At 47.0% G+C, this 22804-nt stretch overlaps 1 protein-coding gene across 1 annotated transcript; it reads right to left on the bottom strand.

The window, feature by feature from the left end:
* Positions 1 to 22515, bottom strand: LOC124478528 (gamma-aminobutyric acid receptor subunit alpha-5-like). Its single transcript, XM_047036786.1, has 10 exons — positions 22487 to 22515; positions 21607 to 21691; positions 21281 to 21405; positions 20294 to 20361; positions 19703 to 19923; positions 14515 to 14597; positions 5814 to 5957; positions 2449 to 2601; positions 816 to 1027; positions 1 to 300 (listed from the first exon to the last, which is right to left on the bottom strand). The coding sequence occupies exons 2-10, from the start codon at positions 21687 to 21689 to the stop codon at positions 1 to 3; spliced, it is 1389 nt and encodes a 462-aa protein (XP_046892742.1). The 5' UTR covers positions 21690 to 21691; positions 22487 to 22515.
* Between the last annotated feature and the right edge of the window lie 289 nt (positions 22516 to 22804).

The raw sequence follows: 22804 nt of genomic DNA, 5'->3' as shown, positions 1-22804 counted from the left end.
TTATGTTGGAGAATCTGCTCCTTTAATCACGGGCTCCCTGTTAAGATACGTGGCCCAGTAGACCAGGTTAAATGTTCCAAAGAGAACCGGGAAAACGATCCTGGACATCTTGTCAATCTTGCTCACGCTGTTGTAAGTCTTTTTAGGATCCGGTGCCTTGGTCTCGGCGGGTTTGAGTTGGACGGCTGTGCTGTTGGAGATGGTGGAGATGGAGCTGTCCTTGCTGATGTTGGGCGTGTAGTTCACCCCCGACGAACACGCGTTGTTTGGCTTCTTAGATAGAGCCATGGGGTCCTTTTTCTGTGGAGGACAAGAGGACAAACACACGGTTTAGAGTTTTGGCGGTCGAATTATGTCATTAGTGCCACTGAGCAAATGAAAATTCACAACATTGGGAGTATTTTACCCATCCGCAAACAAACACCAACACACAAACACACACACACACAGACCAAGCCTTGGACTATGTGGATCAATTTGGGTGATAGTGACTTGGCCCCATGTCAGGAAACTGAGATCTCCAGCTGTCATGGATCCAGCTGTGTGTCACATGCCCGGCATGGCTGGCTCACCACTCACTTCCTCATCATGTGTCATGTTGAGTCTCAACTCGTGAACGAGTCCGGCGCTGACAATATTGAGTTGACGGCTAATTGTGACAGCGGAGTTCACAGAAGCTCAGTTAATCATGAGGTTGCTTTGTATATTCCCAGACTTGTTAGACACTTCATTTGCAGGCTGAACGAGGAGTAGGTGTGATATTCCCATATACAACAACAGACGCACACACACAAACACACGCACACACAACACACCTTCGGCTGCTGGGCTTCCAGAGCCTTCTTCCCGTCCCAGGCCCAGCTTCTCTTGGTGAAGTAATTGACGGTGGCAAACTCGATGAGGGCGGAGAACACGAAGGCGTAGCAGACGGCGATGAACCAGTCCATGGCGGTAGCGTAGGCCACCTTGGGGAGGGAGTTACGGGCGCTGATGCTGAGGGTGGTCATGGTGAGCACGGTCGTGACTCCTGTGGAAGGGCCAGAGAGAGGGACAGAGTGAGGGACAGAAAGAGGGACAGAGAGAGGGACAGAGTGAGGGACAGAAAGAGGGACAGAGTGAGGGACAGACAGAGGGACAGAGTGAGGGACAGAAAGAGGGCCAGAGAGAGGGACAGAGTGAGGGACAGAAAGAGGGACAGAGAGAGGGACAGACAGAGGGACAGAGTGAGGGACAGAGAGAGGGACAGACAGAGGGACAGAGTGAGGGACAGACAGAGGGACAGAAAGAGGGACAGACAGAGGGACAGAGAGAGGGACAGAGAGAGGGACAGAGAGAGGGACAGAGTGAGGGACAGAGAGAGGGACAGAGAGAGGGACAGAGTGAGGGACAGAGAGAGGGACAGAGAGAGGGACAGACAGAGGGACAGAGAGAGGGACAGAGAGAGGGACAGACAGAGGGACAGAGAGAGGGACAGACAGAGGGACAGAGAGAGGGACAGACAGAGGGACAGACAGAGGGACAGAGAGAGGGACAGACAGAGGGACAGAGAGAGGGACAGAAAGAGGGACAGAGAGAGGGACAGAGTGAGGGACAGAGTGAGGGACAGAGAGAGGGACAGAGAGAGGGACAGAGTGAGGGACAGAGAGAGGGACAGAAAGAGGGACAGAGAGAGGGACAGACAGAGGGACAGAGAGAGGGACAGAGAGAGGGACAGAGTGAGGGACAGAGAGAGGGACAGAGAGAGGGACAGAGTGAGGGACAGAGAGAGGGACAGAGTGAGGGACAGAGAGAGGGAAAGAGAGAGGGACAGAGAGAGGGACAGAGAGAGGGACAGAGTGAGGGACAGAGAGAGGGACAGAGTGAGTGTATGCACATTAGCCTGTGTGTTTATAGATATTTGTGTGTTTGTGGGTAGCGTGGGGTAGAGGAGGCTGATGGTGTTGGAGGAGGGGGTGGGGGGGGGGGTTCTGTACTGTTATTAGACTGAAGTGAATGCAAGAAGCGTGGATTACAGTCATGAGTGCAGATTACAAAGTCATTTTGTTCATCCACAGCGGCCAAATCTAATTTCCATTTTAATGGGAAATATTGATGCAGAAATTAATTAGGGTGGGGGTAAGGACAAGTATTTGAGCTAAAGGTGGTAAACATTATTACGTATATATCTGGAGGGCACATGACTTAGCAAATTCACTTCTGAAGCCTCCCTCCTCAAACACAGACACACACACACATACACAGCCACACAATCCCCCAAAATACACACAAATATTTCTATAAATATGCATACGCTGACACACAAACTCCCCAAAACACATACACAAATATTTACATAAACATGTACACACACCGCTTGCTCTGACACACAAACCCCAAACACACACACACACACACAGACACACAGAGAGAAGTGTTCTATGTGTGTGTGTCGGGAGCTGTCACACTGACCAAAGACGGTTCTGGCGGGCACAGACTCGCGATTGAGCCAGAAGGACACCTGGGACAGGATTACGGTCATGAAGCAAGGCATGTACGTCTGGATGACAAAGTAGCCAATCTTCCTCTTCAGGTAGAAGTGGGCCATCATCACTGTGTACTGACCTGTAGGAGCATGAGAGGGGGAGGGAGGTGGGGCATAGGGAAGAAAGGGAGAAGGAAAAGAGAAGTGAGAGGGGAGAGGAACAACAAACTATAAATCACTGAGGCTAGAATGACATCATCACCATTCTCATCTCTCCACGCTTACAGAGAGGGAGAGGTATAAAGAGGTACACTTTATGGACAGCTGTGCTTACTGTATGTGTCACTAATCCAAGCAAATATAAATGTGTACAAATTGGTAATCTGCGATTACTGCTGTTCTAGGTGTCTCTGCAGCCTATGAATAGAAGTATGGGTAAAATTAATTAAAAATAACATCCACAGTTCTTAAGGGAGCAACAATAATAATTAAATAATTATGAAATAAATTCACCATGACAGTACACTTTGATATTTTCAATGAGACATCATGGGGTTAAACATTATTAAAAAAAATGTTGATGGATAAAAACATTACGAGGTATTCTTTTAACCAATTGAAGATTGCATCAAAACATCCAGTGGAGAGAATCTCATAAACCATGGGAGAGGCACAGACAACTGCTGCTTTCTCCTGGCAGAGAGAGAGAGAGAGAGAGAGACAGAGAGAGAGAGAGAGAGAGGATGACTGCTGCTTTCTCCTGGCAAAATCGGATTTTTGTGTCCCACTAATCCCCTGTCACAATCTGCATCCCGTAGTCCCCCCTCTCTCTCTCTCTCTCTCTCTCTCTCTCTCTCTCTCTCTCTCTCTCTCTCTCTCACTGTCTCCGTGCACACAGTCTATCCCACACTGTCAGGCCTGGCTACTCTCCATACCGGACACTCAGGCTTCCCTGGATGAAAACGCCAGAACAGGCACACCCACTGACCAGGATCAAGCACATCCAGGCGACACCCAGAGGCACGCCCGGAGAGACCCGGACCCGAACACACCCTTTCCAGGCAGATATTCCAGGAAAGGTGCCTAGATGACAGAGCAGGTTGGGGGCTGAGTGTGTCCGGCAGGGGGGGGGGAACGACGAGTTTGGACAATCTCCACAGACAATTTGGGGGAGGGTTACCCAGGCACAATGTCCTCATCTAGAGCGTCCCTTCCGTCGCCTCAGCTCCGATGACTGACACCCTGCAACCCCTGCTGTGCGGTGGGAGAACCGGGGAATCCCCGCTGGCTGCTTTTTGCCTTCCGTACTGGCCGCTGGATGGGAACCTAGACTGAGCCAACATGCGTTGCTGGTGGACTTTACTGCTGGGGTTCTGGAGTGTTTATGGCGAGCTGCCTTTCATTGCAGAAAACAACGCTGCAATGCTGGTGAACTGGTGAGTACGGCGGTGTTCTTCACTTCCTGTGCTGGGAGGGTTTGGGGGGGGGTAAGTTGGGGCTGTGTGTGACAGGGTCATGAGGGTGGGTAAATGTCAACTGCCCTGGGAGGAAGGGGGGGGGGGTGCCGGTTGAAGCTGTCTTCACGGCTGAGAGCCAGCAGATAATACCAAAAAAAACAAAGCCAGGTTATAATGACAGTGGGGGAGCCTTCGGCGGAAGGCACTGAGTGACTTGACCCTTTCACGAGCGAGGAACTATTATTATTTTTCCAGCTCCTTTAATCTAGACATGAAAAAACGGTTTTCACTGTCACCGTCCTGGATTAAACGGGTCAAGTAAGCGTTCTTAAAGACTCCCTGTCCCTGGGGTGAGCTATTCCTGACTGCAAAGAGGGTTTGCACCTCAGATTAGAGCTCATAATTGAAGCCTAGCCCTCACCTTTGCCCCTCCCCTTCCACCCTTTGCTAGTCTGCTGGAGAAAGAGTTAATCTGGAGATACACAAAGAGGCAGAGAGAGATGGGGAAAGTTATAGAGAGAGAGAGAGAGAGAGAGAGAGAGAGAGAGAGAGAGAGGGAGAGAGAGAGAGAGAATATCCACTAAGACCCTAGAGTGAACACCAGGACAGCCTGTGTCTGTGTTTCAATCACGGTGACACCTCAGAGAGACCTCAACAGAGCCTGCCGCCTCAGGCTTCCACATCAACTCTGAAACCTTCACCTGAAAGATGATGCTGAAAGGCAAGCAAGGCTGACAGAACTGCCAAAGGCCTAAGGAACGGCCCGGCCCAAAACCTTCCTCCCAGTCCAATACAGGGTCGACAGGGCCCCAACCAGCACCGGACACCAAGGACAGCCCATAATCACCTACCTACCAACGACAGTAAAGTGTATTATCATACCTCTTTACCTTTTTACATAACAAGAGAACCCAGATGCCACCTCCCTATCACTACCATCTCCAAACCCTACATGTCTGTCAGAACAGCCAATCACACAACGCTGACGTCATTCAGTAAAAGCACAAGCAATGGGACTGCATGCAGATTAACCCTGCCTACCCAGTAGTTCGGGGATAAGTGTTTTCTCTCTCTCTCTCTCTCTCTCTCTCTCTCTCTCTCTCTCTCTCTCTCTCTCTCTCTCTCTCTCTCTCTCTCTCTCTCTCTCTCTCTCCCTCTCTCTCTCTCACCCTCTCTCTCTCTCTCTCTCTCTCTCTCTCTCTTCCTGGTCCACAGACAGCTGGTCATGTGTGTGAGGTGCTCTCAAATCCTTGCAATTCGTTTTATTGTCTCTGTCCGGCTTGATTTAAAAAAGAAAAAAAAAGACAATCTTCTCACACTGCAGCTGTGGGTGTCAACCAACAGGGCCGTTACGGAAGTCCCCCTAACACACACCGCACAAACACAGCTCAGCTTTCAAGTGTTCATTTCTGGTAGCGAAGGTGGGAGAGGGCCCGTATGAGAAATGGCAGTTACGAAATCAGGTGTGACAATGTATCTGTGAATATGTTTGTGTGGTTTGTGTGTGTGTGTGGGGGTGGGTGTGTGTGTTTATCCCAAGGCCTGTTTAGCAGGTGGATTCATGTGTTTTCAGGGCGTTCAGCAGCAGATGTGCTTAGGTGTGTTCAGGTGTTTTCAACAGCAGAAATGTTCAGGTGTGTTTATCAACAGGTGTGTTTAGGCGTGTTGAGCAGCAGGTGTGTTCAGGTGTATTTGTGTGTGTTGAGATGCATTCAGCAGCAGGTGTGTTCAGGTGTATTCGTGTGTCTTGAGATACGTTCAGCAGCAGGTGTGTTCAGGTGTATTCGTGTGTGTTGAGATGCCTTTAGCAGCATGTGTGTTCAGGTATATTCGTGTGTGTTGAGATGCGTTCAACAGCAGGTGTGTTCAGGTGTGTTAAATATAAGTAACTGTACCTCGGCTGGTGTAGATATCCTCTGTCCCAGCGGTCTGACCAATGAGGTGGTACTGGTTGAGCCTGGAGCCCTCCTCCGCCACCACCACAGACTTGGCGGCTCCCTGAGTCCACGTGTAGACCACCTCCGAGACAGGATATGCGTCTGGGAACAGGAAACAGGAACCTTAGTCTAACCAGGAAGTCATTCTGGTCCCTGAGCTGTGAGGGTATGGGACGGAATCAAGGATGTTGTTCATGCTCAGGTCTTCTTTCCAGAATCTCATTTAGATAATGTTAAAACTAGCTGTCTTAATTTCTGGGTATATTGACAGAAATCACACAATCCTTTTTGTGGCAGGGTTGACCTCCGCGGTACATAGACAAATGTGTTTAATTAATGCCTGGAATACAAGTAATTCTAACAAAACAATGAGAAATGTGAGCACAATGCCGAAAATACAGTAAACATTAATGATCATGCTTTTGTTGGTGCCTAATGGATCTATCCAAGTACCAAAATAACCAAATGATAAAGGGAAGGGTGTGATTAAAATGTCAGGACTTTTAAAGCTGGCAGAAACAGAGATGAAGTATCCAGAGTATATTCAAGTATATTGGGTAAGGTGCCATGGCGCAGGGGTCATCACTTCCTGTATTTGGAGCCAATAGATCATTAGAGGCCTATGAGGCTCATGGTCTAATTCGACAATGTGCCATCAAGTATATATATATGTATATAAACACCTATACGTTTTTTTAAAGATGTATATTTTTGGCATTTTGCATGCTTTATTGGACAGAAAAGGCCGGGAGAGAGAGTAGAAGACATCCTGCTAAGGGCCCAGGTCGGATTAGAACCCAGGCCACTGTGGTAGGGCCTCAGCCTACATGGTACACACACTTGGTGTGCACAGTGCTTATGGCGACCCCCTTAGAGGTCACGGTCGATGACCGTCAGGCTGGGGTCTACAAGACGTCACAGAGGAGCCACACATATGCACACACACACACACACACGTACACACCTGTGCTGGAAAAATCTCACCCCCCTTCATATCTCGTTCTCTGCTACTTTCTGTCACTGTCTCTCCGTCGTTATCGCCCTCTCTCCCTATCTCTCAACCTCTGCCTCTCTGCTCCTCTCCCTATGTCCTTCTCTCACCCCCTCTCTCTCTGTCTCCCTCTTTCTTCCATTCACTCTCACTTCTTCTCCCTCTCCCTCTCTTCCTCTCCCCCCCCCCCCCCCCCCCCCCTCTCTCTCTCTCTTTTCCTGCTTCTGCTACATTACAGCATCCAATCTCTCAGTGTTGTATTAATCCTTGTGCTCAAGTGTACTGCCGTCCACAGCTCCCAACACTGGCTCCAGGCGCCTAAACTGTGGGATTATCTCAGTCTAGGTGCACCGGCCATTGTCTCTGCTTCTCTCCGCTCGTCTCTCTCCTCTGCTCCGCTCTCCTCTTCTCCCATCTCTGCTTCTCTTTGCATCCTTTTCCTCCTCTCTGCTTCTCTCTCCTCCTCCCGGCTCCGGCTCCCTTCCCCTGCTCCTCCTCCCTACTCCTCCTCCCGGCTCCTCCTCCCTGCTCCTCCTCCCTGCTCCTCCTCCCTGCTCTTTCTCCCTACTCCTCCTCTCGGCTCCTCCTCCCGGCTCCTGCTCCCTTCTCCTGCTCCTCCTCCCTGCTCCTCCTCCCTGCTCCTCCTCCCTGCTCCTTCTCCCTACTCCTCCTCTCGGCTCCTCCTCCCGGCTCCTGCTCCCTTCTCCTGCTCCTCCTCCCTGCTCCTCCTCCTTGCTCCTCCTCCCGGCTCCTGTCTCAAGGCCCTGGCAGTGCATCTAAGACTCCTGTTCCTTGTGTAGAGGTTGTGATAAGCATGTCTCTGAGTACCCCATGCGTTTAACTTCAAATCTTACAATACTAGTACTACGTGTGTGTGTGTGTGCGTGTGTGTGTGCACGCGTATGTGCATGCAAATGCAAACACTGTTTCATAAGCCAAGGAAAGGCCTAAACATGGCTCTGCCACGGGTGATTATTTTCCCTCTGAGAAAAGATAACTAGCGGTGCGTATCGCAAACGCAGATATCTGACTTCCTGCCCCGCCTCAGTCTACAGGAAGTACCTTGAGCTCTGCTTCCATTCCATCGGACGACAGCAGATAAACAGCCGACGCAACCCAGAGGCTCTCCTTCCTGTCTGCACGGGAGATTTCTACCCCGCTCACGCTGGCCCTTCTTATATTGTTCCCGAGGAGTCATATTTCAGCCCTAATCTGTGCAATAATATAAGTTAGCAGTCCCCCTGTCCTCCTGCCATCAGGCATGTGGAGAGGAGATAGGAGCGCTAATCTGGATCAGAGCACAGGAGCTGAGATGGAAGAGGGACCAGCTGCACTACACCGCAGCATCCGGGCTACGTCCAATAACAGCACGGGTTACAGTGACAAGGACCATCAGCCTCCCTTCTCTGATCTGTAACGCTCCGCACACCTTCCCGAAGAACCAGGCTCGATGACACGTGCCTCGTGGTATAGATCCTCTTTCGAGCACTTACAGTGCACAAAAGAATAGTTTCGATTTACATTCGGAAGGCGGGGAGGGAGGTTGAGCATGACATGGCGCAGTCCTAGGACAGTGGCGGGTCTGCAGGTACAGTAAACCTTCCAGGGGCTGTGGAAACTAAGCCTAATTGGATTGCAGTGTGTCCTGGAGGTGTGTGCTGGCTCTGAGAGCACGTAACCATGCCAGACCTCTAAGGAGCAAACAAGGATACAGACATCCAACGAGTGAACAAGGATAGAGACATCCAACGAGTGAACAAGGATACAGATATCCAACGAGTAAACATGGATACAGACTTCCAACTAGTAAACAAGGATTCAGACATCCAACGAGTGAACAAGCATGCAGACATCCAACTAGTGAAGAAGGATACAGACATCCAACGAGTGAACAAGGATACAGACATCCAACGAGTGAACATGGATACAGACATCCAACGAGTGAACATGGATAAAAACATCCAACAAGTGAACAAGGATACAGACGTGAAGAAGGATACACACATCAAACTAGTGAACAAGGATACAGATATTCAACTAGTGAATAAGGATAAATACATCCAACTAGTGAACAAGGATACAGACATCCAACTAGTGAACAAGGATAAATACATCCAACTACTGAACAGGGATACAGACATCCAACTAGTGAACAAGGATACAGACATCCAACTTGTGAACATGGATACAGACATCCAACTAGCGAACAAGGATAAATACATCGAACTAGTGAACAGGAATAAAGACATCCAACTAGTGAACAAGGATACAGACATCCAACTAGTGAATAAGGATACAAACATCCAACTAGTGAACAAGGATACATACATCCAACGAGTGAACAAGGATACAGACATCCAACGAGTCAACAAGGATACAGACATCCAACGAGTGAACAAGGATCATACATACAACTAGTGAACAAGGATCCAGACAATCAACTAGTGAACCACACTCACTAAACTCCATACCAGAAAAAGGGTGTAGGAGAGTTGTAGTTCTAATGACATAAAAGACATTGGCTATACCCTTTCAGTTGCTTGTATAGCGATAGCACAGGCTGTAGCACAAGTACAAGTGTATTGCAGTGCTTAAATGTTGATCTCTGTATTACAAAGAATAAATCATTTTAGTCTTACAGTTGCATCGGAGGGGATGTTTGAGGCTATTTGTGTGTGTGTATGTGTGTGTGCCTTACTGTGTGTATGTCTTTGTCTATGTGCGTGCGTGTGTGTGTATTTCACATGGTGCTGGAAGACAAATGGGTCTGTATCTGTATTTCCTTGAGCTGTCTCTAGCCTGTTCCCTAGAAAGCATAAACCTGGTATGCTACCATGTGTGTGTGTGTGTGTGTGTGTGTGTGTGTAAGGGAGAAGGGGTCGGGGACAGATATTTTCGGTGGCAGTGTCGCCACTCTCATCTCCTCACCCCTCCATGCCTACAGCTTAACGAGAGAGCCGATGTGTCTGGGTCCAGAATCACAGCATAGCTGGAGAAGCTGCATCCTCACTGTCCAGGACTGAGAGCGCATTTAGATTCATTCCCTTTTAAGTCCCACACAGAAAGGGAATTCAACATATACGGGGTGTCGTGTTTGAAAGGGAGTGTTTTACAGCCACGAAGTACATGGCGAGGGAAAATGGGAATTGCACCATCACGATGGCACTGCAAAGAACACACACTGGCAGAGATTGAAATTTTCGACTCAATCATGTTCTTTTATAAGGGAAGTGGCAACGCGGGGAGAGTTCCAGACCAGATGTCTAGACAGCTGGAGGAGGCTGAACATTTAGACAAGCAAACCTGCGTCGTGTAATCTACTTGTGGCAGAAAATGACACACAGACCGATCTCTCCTCAGGTGAACTGGAGAGCCCTCGACTGCCTCAGAACGAGAAGGCCAGCTAAAAAGCAGGTGTCTGCTCTCCAATCAGAGGCAATTTGTGGACTGCTAATTCCAAATCTGTCTTCACTTTCTTTATGGTTCGAAGACATCGTCATTTTGCGGCCATGATCATTCTTGATGGGGTTCTAAATCATTGGAGGTATGCCGCGGGATATGCACGCACAATCACCCGTCATTAACGAGTCTCCGTTCCCCCTCTGCCCCCTCCTCCTCTCTACTTCCCTTAAATAACCCCGGACGTGGGTGCGCCTGCTGGCTCACATCAAACGGACCCACGATGTCCACATAAGGATCCCAGCGTGCCAGCGGCTTCGCGCCCACGCTTTGACGTCCCACCTGAAAATCCCTCCCTCTTAACTCAGGGATTACACGGCGGCCCCCCTCCTGAACGCCCCCCCCCCCCCCCCCTCATCCTCTTGCTGGGACACCTTCCAGCAGGGTTAAATTAACCAAGTCAGGCCACAGGTCACTCCCCCACTCTGTACCTGACATGATTTATCGAGGACAAGATTTAGCATGGGGCTGTAATCTGTATTGTAAATCAGAATGAGGGGGTGCATTTCGCTTCGAAGGGCAAGTGGCTCTTCTCGACATAGAGGTCTTGGATTACCGGGGTTTTTTTTTCCCCCGCCACAGGTCTGAGTGAGGGGGGGGGGGCACGGATCTGTTTAAGCTGCCGTTCCAGAGAGACGGGGTCTGAAAAACCATTAACATTTGCATTCCAGCCCCCCCCCCCCCCCCCCATAAAATGTACTCCCTCCTGCGTGTGCGAGGAGCCTGGAGGCAGCAATATTGGGGTGGAGATAGCAATGTTTACAGCTGAGAAAAATCACTGGCTTAAATGTGTGCCCTGACCGGGCAGGTGCAGGGTTAAATAGGGGCGGCAAAGAGGGAGGATGGGAAATCTTTCTCAATGTGCTTACACTGTCCTGGGGGTGGAATGGACAGGGAGGGCTAACCTGAGAACATACTTAGGTTGATTGGTCTTCGATGTCCATTAAGGCCTCGAGGGAGGGTATAGCTCAGTGGTTAGAGCACTTGACTGGGAATTAAGAGATCCAAACCCCTGTGGATTGTATGTCGCTTTGGATAAAACAGTCTGCTATTTTATTACATTTTTACGTTATAATATGGGAAGGATGTAATGTACATTGCTGTGGTATAACTAGTACATTTCGGAGGCCGAGCTCAAAGGCTGCTAAAGCCTTTCATGTGTATATCGATGTGTAGAGAAGGTACTTGATAGTTACCATGGGAATATGGGAGGTTTCCGTCCACTTTCAATCCCACAGCAAAGCTTAGTTCTGGGGCTTAATGCACAACTGAGCGACGGTATCAATTATCTACAGCTAAATAACTACACATAATCCAGAAGATGGTGTTTTATCTTTACTTTCTGAAATTGACCGATTTCATTTATCCGTGTCCTGTGTTTGCTTGCTGAGGGCATGTAGGGGCTATTCATTTTACAGACTGCCTGGGGTAATACCATGTTCTGAGTGCAGCATAGAAACGGTAAACACGTATATGTACCTCCTCAACCATTAACTAATGTTTATGATCTCTGTCAGTGTTTTACTATATCCGCCCTCCGGTTATTATTCCTTTCATTCTGCCTCTCTCTTGTTCTGTCCTCTGGTGCCAGCGAAATATGCTGCGGTCTAGCGCGTGTTCAAACCTTGTATTAGTTCAGTTAATGTGCCATTGTTGCATATTAGCGTGGCAGGGGCTGATGGTGACTGTGTTTTGGATGTACCTGATAGCGGGATAATGGGAGAGATACAAATTGTCCTTAGAGGGATGACAATCGTTTCCATAGAGACAGGGGACGAGTGGGGAGCCAGTAGGCTTGCGTGTGATATTTTCTGAGTGGCGTCTGAAAACAGGGTGCTGGGCGTAGCTCAGTGGTTAGAGCACTCGAGATCAAGAGGTTGAAGGTTTAAGAACCCCCCCGTGCTGTCCCTCGGTGTGGACAAACGTGTCTGCTAAATTAATACCTTGTTATGATCATTACTGTAACAGAGGATGGGAAAAGAAGGGTCAGAGAGAGAGAGAGAGAGAGAGAGAGAGAGAGAGAGAGAGAGAGAGAGAGAGAGAGAGAGAGAGAGAGAGAGAGAGGAACAGAGAGAGAGAGAGAGGAACAGAGAGAGAGAGAGAGAGAGAGAGAGAGAGAGAGAGAGAGAGGGAGAGAGAGAGGGAGCAAGAACAGAGGGGCTGGGGTGATGAGGAGCAGAGAGCAAAGCTCTGCGAGGTGATTAAAGTACCGCAAGATAACACAGGTTCTGCATGGCATCTGATCATCAGCGAGCAGGGGGGCATTAGGACCCAGGGGATTAGCCGACGTTAATGGAGCCTGCGCGACCACGGAAACCTCTCTGGCTTACAGGTTTAGCTCAGTGGTTAGAGCGTCCGGCTGCAGATCAATAGGTCGCGGGTGCAAACGTCCCTTTGGCAGCAAATGCTAAACGAAGACACGACCTGCCATTTTGTCGCCACACGACGACAAAGGGCACAGCTACTGCTCCGCTGATTGTGGAGACAGTGATTTATGAGGGAGGTGTCCTTAGACCTACGCTTTTGTGTCAAATCTCCTCTGGACAAAATGTGGGTGAGAGGTCGAGTCCCGATTCCCCCGAATGACAACCCTCATGAGTGTAGGAAGTACAACTGTACCATCCACCTGCCAATTCCACCAATCAGGTGGAAGCAGTGATTTATCATCATCATGAATTCATTTAGCAGATGCTTTCATCCAAAAGTGACACAAAGGGAGGATTGGTACCAATAATCTCTTGCAGTGAAATGCCACTAAGAAGAGGTAGCTGTGGTCTAAGCATTAAGGGGTAGGCGTAGGGGGTGGGTTTCTGAAAAGTACAGTTAATGTCCTGTGTGTGTGTGTTGCTTCCTGATCCCCTATCATCCCAGCAGCTTCCTGCTAATCTCCATGACAACCTTGAGGAGGGGGAGGGGCTCACCTCCAAGATTCACTGCAATCAGTGTGACTCTGCCCGCTTTCTAAAACAACTCATCCTCAGGACACCTGAGCTCTGGAGCCAGAAACCTTCTGTTGGGTCTATGATGGAGCTCTGTGGTGAGGCCCCTGAAGGAGCTTGGCCACGCCCGTGAAGGAGCTCTGTGGTGAGGCCCATGAAGGAGCTCTGTGGTGAGGCCCATGAAGGAGCTCTGTGGTGAGGCCCATGAAGGAGCTCTGTGATGAGGCCCACGAAGGAGCTCTGTGGTGAGGCCCATAAATGAGCTCTGTGGTGAGGCCTATGAAGGAGCTCTGTGGTGAGGGCCAGGGGAGCGTGAGATCCTCCCAAAGCCAGTCCTGAAATAACCCCCAGTACCATGGCTGCAGGGAAGGCCTCCAGGCGCTAATCTTAATCTGCTACGACAGGAAGCCCCAAGATATTCCTGTCCAGTTCTGCCCTGGGAGGTTCACTGTGAGGCAGCCTAACTGGCTTAGAGGCCGCTAGCGTAGCTGCTAATGCAGGCACATGACTAAGTGTGAGACTATTACAAATTTGCATGGTGCTAATTCAGAGTCTTGGTGGAGGCATGCGTGTGTTTGTGTGTGTGTGCATCGTGTGTGTGTCTGCATCTGTGTGTGTGTGTGTTATGTACTTGTGTGTGTGTGTGTCTGTCCAGAAGAATGTCCCACATCAAGACTTGGATGACTGGTCAAGTCAGATCCCCCTTCTGTACATCTGACAGGTTGACTAATGACTTCATCTCGAGTAGGGTGTCATGGTAACCCCTCCATTGCCCCAGCAACCATGTACGAGGGAGGAACTGTCGACCGTACCTACCTTCCTCTCTGCTAACTACACACCTTCTTGGAGGCTGATTTTGCATGACAATTACTGTTTGCCGAAACTATCATGAGATGGACTTGGGTGCACTTGACCCTGCTGAAATGAAATCAGTCCATCGGCCCTATTAAGAATGGTGCAAATCAAATGAACCTTAGGTACACTGAAATACTTTTGTTTGTATTTGTTCTCTGTTACCGATTCAAGTCTGTAACCAGGCATTACTTCCTGGTTCGTATTACGTTGTCACGGTAACCCCCAAAACCAGAGAACATTTGTGAGTCTTGTCTTTAGATGGTCTTAATTACAAAAGTACCGCCGGTGGCCTGCGATGTAATTATTTGAGTTCTTCAAATCCTAATCTCCTAAATCTTTATCATTTAAAAATATTTTTCGTTCAAAGAGTTCTACGAAATGCATTAAGATTAGTTTTGGAGAATCCAGTACTCACAGCTTCCGAACTTGAGCGGACAGGCGTGAGCGTCCATGGGGAAGTCCTCCAGCTGCATGGGACACTCAGCCGAGATGGTCAGTCTGACAAAACAACAACATTCACAAACCCATCTGAGTATCTGTCGACTCATTATGTTCACAATTACAATCTGAATACATATTTCTCAAACAACACGAAGAGTTTATTTTTATATAAACTTATTATTCTTAAAGGAACGCGCATGCAGGGAGTATATTCGTAGGCATATTCATTTATCAATGATAATCAATTACTGTTCAAAATTCATCAGTTGTATAGTTAATAACATAATTATTGTCAGTGATAATAGTGTATTCATGGTTTTGAATGTGGCCGTTGTTCTGCCCATAGTCAAACCACATGTAGAGCAAGAGCGCCATCTGCTGTAGAGGGAGTGTACCACATGCTTTCAAGCAAATCGTCTCTTTCTCACTCTTTTCTCTCTCTCTCTCTCTCTCTCTCTCTCTCTCTCTCTCTCTTTCTCTCTCTCTCTCTCTCTCAATAATTGTTTTCCAATCTTTCTCCCTCTGTTTCACCAGCTCTCTCTTTCAGACACTCACATGTACAAACATGTCACATGTCTAGCCACACACACATAACATCTTTAATAAGTAGTTTAACAAACAAATCAATGTGTTATTTTACAGGTTTAATCTCTATACCCTATAGCAGGGGTTCCCAATCCGGGTCCTCGGGCCTCCCTGCCCTGCATGTTTTAGATGTTTCCTTGCTCCAACACACCTGATTCAAATGAATGGTCGTTAGCAGGTTTCTGCATAACTATATAACAACCCATTCATTTGAATCAGGTGTGTTGGAGCAAGGAAACATCTAAAACATGCAGGGCAGGGAGGCCCGAGGACCAGGATTGGGAACCCCTGCCCTAATAGGTATTCTCAAACTGGTATTATACTGCCCTCTGGTGACAAATGAAAACTGAGGTAATTCACATCCGTTGGTGTAATGCCTCCCTCTGGTGGCCAGTCGTAGTTATTACAAGCATGTGCCTCCGGAAGTAGGCAACGCACTCACAACTCAATTGTTTTCTAATTAAATTAGGGACAGAATAATATCTCAAACTTTAAAGTTAGTGAAAATACATGATTGTAAAGCCGACCCCGTTTTGAGCATTTTATCATCGGTTTTTGTCAAGGGAACGCATACGTGTGTGTGTGTCCATATGGCTTTCAAACAGCGATCTTTCATTTCCAAGTCAATTATTTTTCTCACAAAGCCAACCAGCTTCCATTTACGGCCACTGATTGTACTGTCGATGTTAACAACGTTAGGGAAAGAAAGTGTCCGTTCTACTGATGTTCAGATCTCAGATCAATGCTCGGCTGAGCGCAAGAGAGGCATGTCATTAGCAAGGCCACACACAAAGAACACAATACCCTGATAATCCATATACCCCAGCAGCCTCCAGGCCTTCTGGCATGTTTGTGACGATGACTAACATCCTCACGTAAACCTCTTGGTCTCGGTAAATACTTCACAAGCGCTGAAAGACTTTAATTTGAGAAGCCAAGACAGACAAATGGGCTCCTGAATGTATCACTCAGATTGAAAAAACTTCACTCAAAGCTTTTCTAACTGCAAACATTACCGCAACAGACAAACATTTCACAAAGCATCAATATGATGACATTTCTTAATTTGGCAAACATGCACACAGTGTGAATAGTCACACACAAACAGTATTAGCACAATTGTTGTCTGTTGTTTGTCTCATTATGCTTGTAAAAACATGAACGTTGGGTTAGACTTCAAACAGGCACTACTGTGCTCTTTATTGAAAAAGACTGAAGATTCATACAGTGGAACTGTACAGTATTGATGTAATAAGGAATTCAGTCTGAGAGGCATTTTATGGCACAGTAGCTAAATTGGGTTCTGCACTTCTTATTTGTACAGCCACTGTAGAAGGGTAAGGCATGCATAAATGAGTCCTTTAATACTCTGGTTCCGGCTACAGAAGTGCATTAAGAGCTTGTTGTAAACTGGCTCTAATGGCCAATAGTGTAAGCAAATGTAGCATGGCTAGATGGCTGAAAGTCGGACTATGAGAGATCAATGGTCATGGTTCACATAATATGTCCACATCCATTGCCGGATTTTAGCATTAATATTTGATTTGTAGTTTGGCTATCAGTCAAAATGATTCCACTGGAAGCAGTTAGGAATCCATTCCCGCTTCTCATCATTACAAATGAAGCACATGTAGTCTTGAATGCTTTCTTTGGGAACTGTGTCTGGGGTTGTATCAAAAGCAAAAATGATTTTCTTTGTCAACTGACATTAAGTACAGTGCCCTCCAAAAGTATTGGAACAGTGAGGCCAATTCCTTTATTTTTGCTGTAGACTGAAAACATTTGGGCTTGACATCAAACGATGAATGTGAAACCAGAGATCAACGTTTCAGCTTTTATTTCCAGGTATTTACATCAGGATCTGATGCACAAATTAGAAAATATCACCTTTTTGTTCGAACCCACCCATTTGTCACGTGAGCAAAAGTATTGGAACATATGACTGACAGGTGTGTTTTGTTGCCCAGGTGTGTCCTATTACATACATTATTCAATCAATAAATACCACTGAATGTCTACACTCAGGTTCAGATTGGGTAAGATAGGTTTTGTCTATGCAGACTGTATTCAGAGGTAAAAACAACATGAAAACCGGAGCGCTGTCTTTGGGTGAAAAACAAGCAATTGTGAGTCTTAGAGAAGATGGAAAATCAATCAGAGCCATTGCAGAAACATTGGCCATAGCCAGTACAACCATTTGGAATGTCCTGAAGAAGAAGAAAACTACTGGTGTACTAAGTAACAGACGTCGAACAGGTAGACCAAGGAAAACATCAGCAGTTGATGACAGAAACATTGTGAGAGCTGTAAAGAAAGACCCTAAAACAACTGTTAGTGAGATCAGCAACAACCTCCAGATGGCAGGAGTGAAGGTATCACTATCTACTGTTCGCAGAAGACTTCATGAACAAAAGTACAAGGGCTACACCAGAAGATGCAAACCACTCATTAGCAAGAAGAATAGGAAGGCCAGGCTGGAATTTGCCAAAAAGTACAGAGATGAACCTCAAAAATTCTGGGACAAAGTTTTATGGACTGATGAGACAAAGATTAACTTTTACCAAAGTGATGGAAAGGCTAAAGTTTGGAGAAAGAAAGGAACTGCTCATGATCCCAAACACACAAGCTCATCTGTGAAACACGGTGGAGGTAATGTCATGGCTTGGGCTTGCATGGCTTCTTCTGGGACGGGCTCATTAATCTTCATTGAGGATGTAACACATGATGGCAGCAGCAAAATGAACTTGGAAGTCTACAGAAACATTTTGTCTGCCAATTTAAGGAAAGATGCAACCAAACTGATTGGCAGAGCCTTCATCATGCAGCAAGATAACGACCCAAAACACACTGCCAAAACAACAAAGGAGTTCATCAGGGGCAAGAAATGGAAGGTATTAGACTGGCCAAGTCAATCTCCAGACTTAAACCCTATAGAGCATGCATTTTACCTGCTTAAGAGGAGACTGAAGGGAGGAACCCCACAAAACAAACAACAACTGAAAGAGGCTGCAGTGAAAGCCTGGGAAAGCATCAAAAAGGAAGAATGCAAAGGTTTGGTGACGTCAATGGGTCACAGACTTGCTGCAGTTATTGAAAGCAAAGGATTTGCAACTAAATATTAAGTCTTATTCACTTAAATATGTTTTAAGTATATCTGTTCCAATACTTTTGATCACATGACAAATGGGTGGATTCAAACAAAATGTGATATTTTCTTAGTTGTGCATCAGATCCTGATGTAAATACCTGGAAATAAAAGCTGAAACGTTGATCTCTGGTCTCACGTTCATTATTTGATGTCAAGCCCAAATGTTTTCAGTCTACAGCAAAAATAAAGGAATTCGCCTCACTGTTCCAATACTTTTGGAGGGCACTGTATATTACAGCATTAGTAAATAGACAACCCCTACTTTAGCTGTGTGGTTCTGTGCTTTGGCTAACTAATAGCTATCATACATCTATCTTTCCGTGACCTGTGAGGACATGTCCACAAGAGCAGCTTGCCACACGGACTAGCACAATCCAGCAGAGCTGAATGTCTTTGAGGTGACAGGGAGAAAGAAAGGGAGATTGTACGCGCGCGCTCGTGTGTGTGTGTGTGTACTAATGAGGAGCATACAGTCAGGACAAGGAGTTAACTTACAAGCTCCCCTCCCTGTCTCTCCCTTAAAACCCCGAAACAGAATCATTGACTGTTCCTATAGAGACCAGAGACTGCTGGAGCTGTGGGTGGCTGGGTGGGGGAATGGCAGTAAAGATGGAAGAAAGCTAGCTACAGCAAAAGGAGCCCGGGGTTTTTTTCCTCCCTCTCCTCCATGCCAGTGTCTTTCTGCTCCGGCAGTGTGGTAAATGGAGCAGATACGAGATGGAGGGAGCGTGGTCAGAGAAGGAGAGGAAAGAGGGAAAAGAGGAGGAGGAGGAGGAGAAAACTCTGCACAAAGAAGCCTCCAGCCCCTCCACCGTCCCAGTCGTCTGCCTCGGAGGACTGGGTCAGGCAAACATGGACTCCCCCGCCCGCAAGGTCACGTGACCCGCTTGCAGGGGAAAGGAGCGCTTGACGGGCCGTCGGAGCTGCAGTGCTGGGTGGGAGAGCTAGTGGTGTGTACTCATTCAGTCAGTCCCCAGGGGCGATCTTCTCTCTCACACTCTGCTTTTACTGAGTTCAGCCCCGTGCCAAGACCCCTTTAAACCGATACGCCTCCTTAATTACTGAAATACTGGGTGGAACCAAGTCCTTCAGATCCTTGATCTTCCACTGTACTTTCTACATGCCCTATTTGTGCATTGCTTCAGAGGAAAATGTCAACTAAATGACTCGAATATGCAAATGTGGATTAAAGTGGCACAAGATGCAGAGATTAGGCATTCTTTTTGTTTCTTTTTTTTGAGCATTCACACTCTTTTGTTTCCAACCTTTTCCTACCACGAGTCAGCGGGGTGTTTGATCATCTGCCTGATATCCATGACTAATAAATGAGCAGACTGCTCACTCGGGCTCACGAGAGAGGGAGAGAGCGCCTAGATATACAGCGTACGAACGCCACCGCGGCGCGTCAGACGGCGAGTCCGTCGCTCACCTCATGGTGTAGAGCAGCGTGCCGTCGTCCTTCAGACGCAGCAGCTTGTTGGGCGTGGTCATGTTGTGGGCGATGGACTTCTTGCCGTTGAGGAAGAAGGTGTCGGGCGTCCAGATGTTGCTGGCCAGCAGGTTGTTCAGAGGGAGCATCTCCATGGGCCCCTTGAAGCACAGGCGCTCGTCTTTCCAGCTCTGGCGGAAAAAGACGTCGATGGTGTACTCCTGCAGAGAAGAAGAGCCGTGCTATTAGCCTGGCCACGGGCCAGGAACCAAAACAGACAACAGGAACCAGAATGGGTAATATTAGCCTGGCCATGGGCCAAGAACCAGGACAGGAGTAGGACTGAGTCCATCGATCATATGGATGACCCTTACAAATGGGGCGAGTGCTTTTTTCGTTTCGAAGATCCTAAAGAAAGAAGACGGGTTTTTTTTTTCAAATTCAAATGCTCACTCCAATCAGAAACTGGTCATGATAAACGATATATAAATCAGTGAACTGTGAATGATCAGTGAATGAATGAACTGTACTGTGCTAGTACTGTAGGACACGTGTGTTTACAGTGAGTGGACATCCTAAAGAAGGCCTTACCATCTCAGTGTCTGAGACTGGTCCAAAGCTGGTGACGAAGATGTTTGTCTTGATCTCAGTCACCTTCTCTGCACAGCAGGAAGCAAACACAGCACAGTGGGTGAGGGGAGCACCCGACCTTTGACCTTTATTCTTTGTTTTGTGTTGTACTGTAAACGCAGTTCCATGGTATAATTGACTTACAAATGCACTCAACATATTAAATCTGTTAATGGCTCCAATCTAAATTTGTTTAAAGGATTAAAACAAAGATAGTTACATAGCAGATTAGCGCGGCTGAAACCACATGATATTAAATATGCATTTTCTGGACAAGGGTTAATTCCATTAATTACACAGCAAATGACAATCTCTCCCAAGGTGGTCAAATTCTGTTCAGTAACAGACCGGTTCAGTAAGATATTCAAACGCTTCTCTCGCTTTCACTGGCCTTAGTCCGCTGAGAACAACGAAGGCTGCTCTAGTGAAAAGACAAGCTTGTCAAGGTCACCAGCATTCCTGCTTCCAGGCAGTACTCTGTAGTGGCAGTGATTCAGTGTGCCGGCAGAGTCATTGATTCACTCTCAGGACCAAACAATTACTGTGATCATGATTCTTTGTCTGCTGCCCACCTCAGTGTGTATGAATACAAGATTGTCCCGGCCTGGATGAATGGAGGACTCGTGACAATAGACTGCATTGTTTCCTTCATGAAGAGTGTAGGTGAGGGCTGGGGGGGGGGGGTACTTATGATAATAGTCATACAAGCTTCACGGACACAGTGTACATCTCTTAACATAAATGTCAATGTGAACAATTTTACTGTATAAAAACTGTGAACGATCGTACACTGTGCAAACTATACCCGCCCTCTGCCCCCCCCCAAAAAAAATAAATAAATATATATATAATAAAAAGCACCTTTTAATGTATTATAATACGTGTGCACTCCAATGCACACGTGGAGAGGTGGAGCAAGGTGAGAGGAGGTGTGCGCCGCCTGCTTACCTCCCAGACCGGGGCGGAGTCTGTTGTCATAGCCGTCCAGCAGTCCGTCAAGGATTCGGGTAAAAATGGTAATGTTGTCATTAAGTTCTGCCTCTTTGGGAGTTCCAGTTGACATCTGAGAGAAGCTGTATGATTAAAGAAGAATAACAGCAGGAACTTTTTTAACGTTTAAGATATCTCTTTCCAACATTGAGATGAGCCTGCTTAAAGAAGCCAAAATACGATATAATATAATCCTGCTTTTACGTAAGATATGAATATAGTCCATAAATAGTCTGGTTTTCCCGACGCCTACGGGAAATATGCAATGGAAGTTCGCATCTTACCTCAGACGCCAGGTGATGCTCACAAGCCAGACATAAACCCACAGCCTCGTCATTGCAGAGCCGCAGCGCATCCCATCGCCCATTCCTGTAACAAAGTCACGTTCAAGATCGTGTTTTCAGCGGGACAGAAGGGAGAAACTGAAGAGGCTTGATATAAATCGTGTCTTAAAGTTGCGTGGTGTCGTCCGCTTACAAAACCTGCAGTGTGAGCAGAGTGTGGCTGCGTGCGTAAAGCGCGCGGACCACTGTTCGTTCTGAATAAAATCATTCACCTATCAGTCTCTTCAAGGCATATCAAGCTAATTAGGAAAAATACGTCTTCTACTCCTCGTTTATGCAAATAACAGTGATGATTAAACGTCAAGAAGATGAATGAAAATAATAATAATTTTAGATTAGTAGAAGATTGTGAATACAGGTAATTACAAATACAAATTTGACCATTTATCATTTTCACTATTGTCTATTAGTTATGTGATTTATACAATTTTATATATTTGGTGTTATATAGGGTATTGTATCCATTGAGGTAATGAAAGAGGCATCTATTGTATGCTTAAAAGGACTACAAATGTAGCCAGCGTACTTTATTTGTCTTGTGAATGTCCCGCCAAGATACGTATTTAATCACATGCAATACTTCCTTTCAGCCGGCCTAATAATACCGAGAATCTGCTTATACAATCATCAAATCACAGTGTTCATTGTTCATCATAGTACAGTCTCCAACAATGAGCCCTTTGTTATACACCCCCAAAATCGCATAAAGTGCAATGAAATAATAGTTACAGGGGATGTGCATCTCTGTCAGAGTTTATGAAAGAATGAACATCGTAATTTTCTCCAAATCAATTATGTCGTGTCCAAGCGGGATCTGTACCTGTACTGTGGTGAGAACGTTAGTGATAAGGACTGTATTCCATTGGAACCTCGAGGCAAATCCCGCAATGTAATCTGTTCCTCAGCTGGACCCTGGCTCCCCTTCAGAAACACCCTGCGTTGCTAAAGATTGTGCGGACCCAGCATTGTAGGTAATTGTCCTCGTTTACGACTCACTGATGAACTCAGTCATTGATCAAGGCTTCCGCATCTTTTAGACATTCCTCACGTCTCCATATTTCTTACATTCCGGTGCTGCAACGACAAACATTAAAATGCCTCTCGTTGGTCTCCCGACGTTCACCGCCGCCGGTCTGAA

Source organism: Hypomesus transpacificus, chromosome 16, assembly GCF_021917145.1.
Source record: "Hypomesus transpacificus isolate Combined female chromosome 16, fHypTra1, whole genome shotgun sequence".
Lineage (NCBI taxonomy): Eukaryota > Metazoa > Chordata > Actinopteri > Osmeriformes > Osmeridae > Hypomesus > Hypomesus transpacificus.
This window is presented reverse-complemented; position numbering and strand designations above follow the sequence as displayed.

Bases quoted from the DNA above. Each gene is read 5' to 3' on its own strand.
- LOC124478528 (XM_047036786.1), bottom strand. From the start codon at position 21,689: ATGGGCGATGGGATGCGCTGCGGCTCTGCAATGACGAGGCTGTGGGTT. The intron at 20,362-21,280 runs GTAAGCAGGCGG...CCTGCTGTGCAG, and splicing joins ACTCCGCCCCGGTCTGGGAG to AGAAGGTGACTGAGATCAAG. The intron at 301-815 runs GTGTGTTGTGTG...TGTCCTCCACAG, and splicing joins TGGAAGCCCAGCAGCCGAAG to AAAAAGGACCCCATGGCTCT.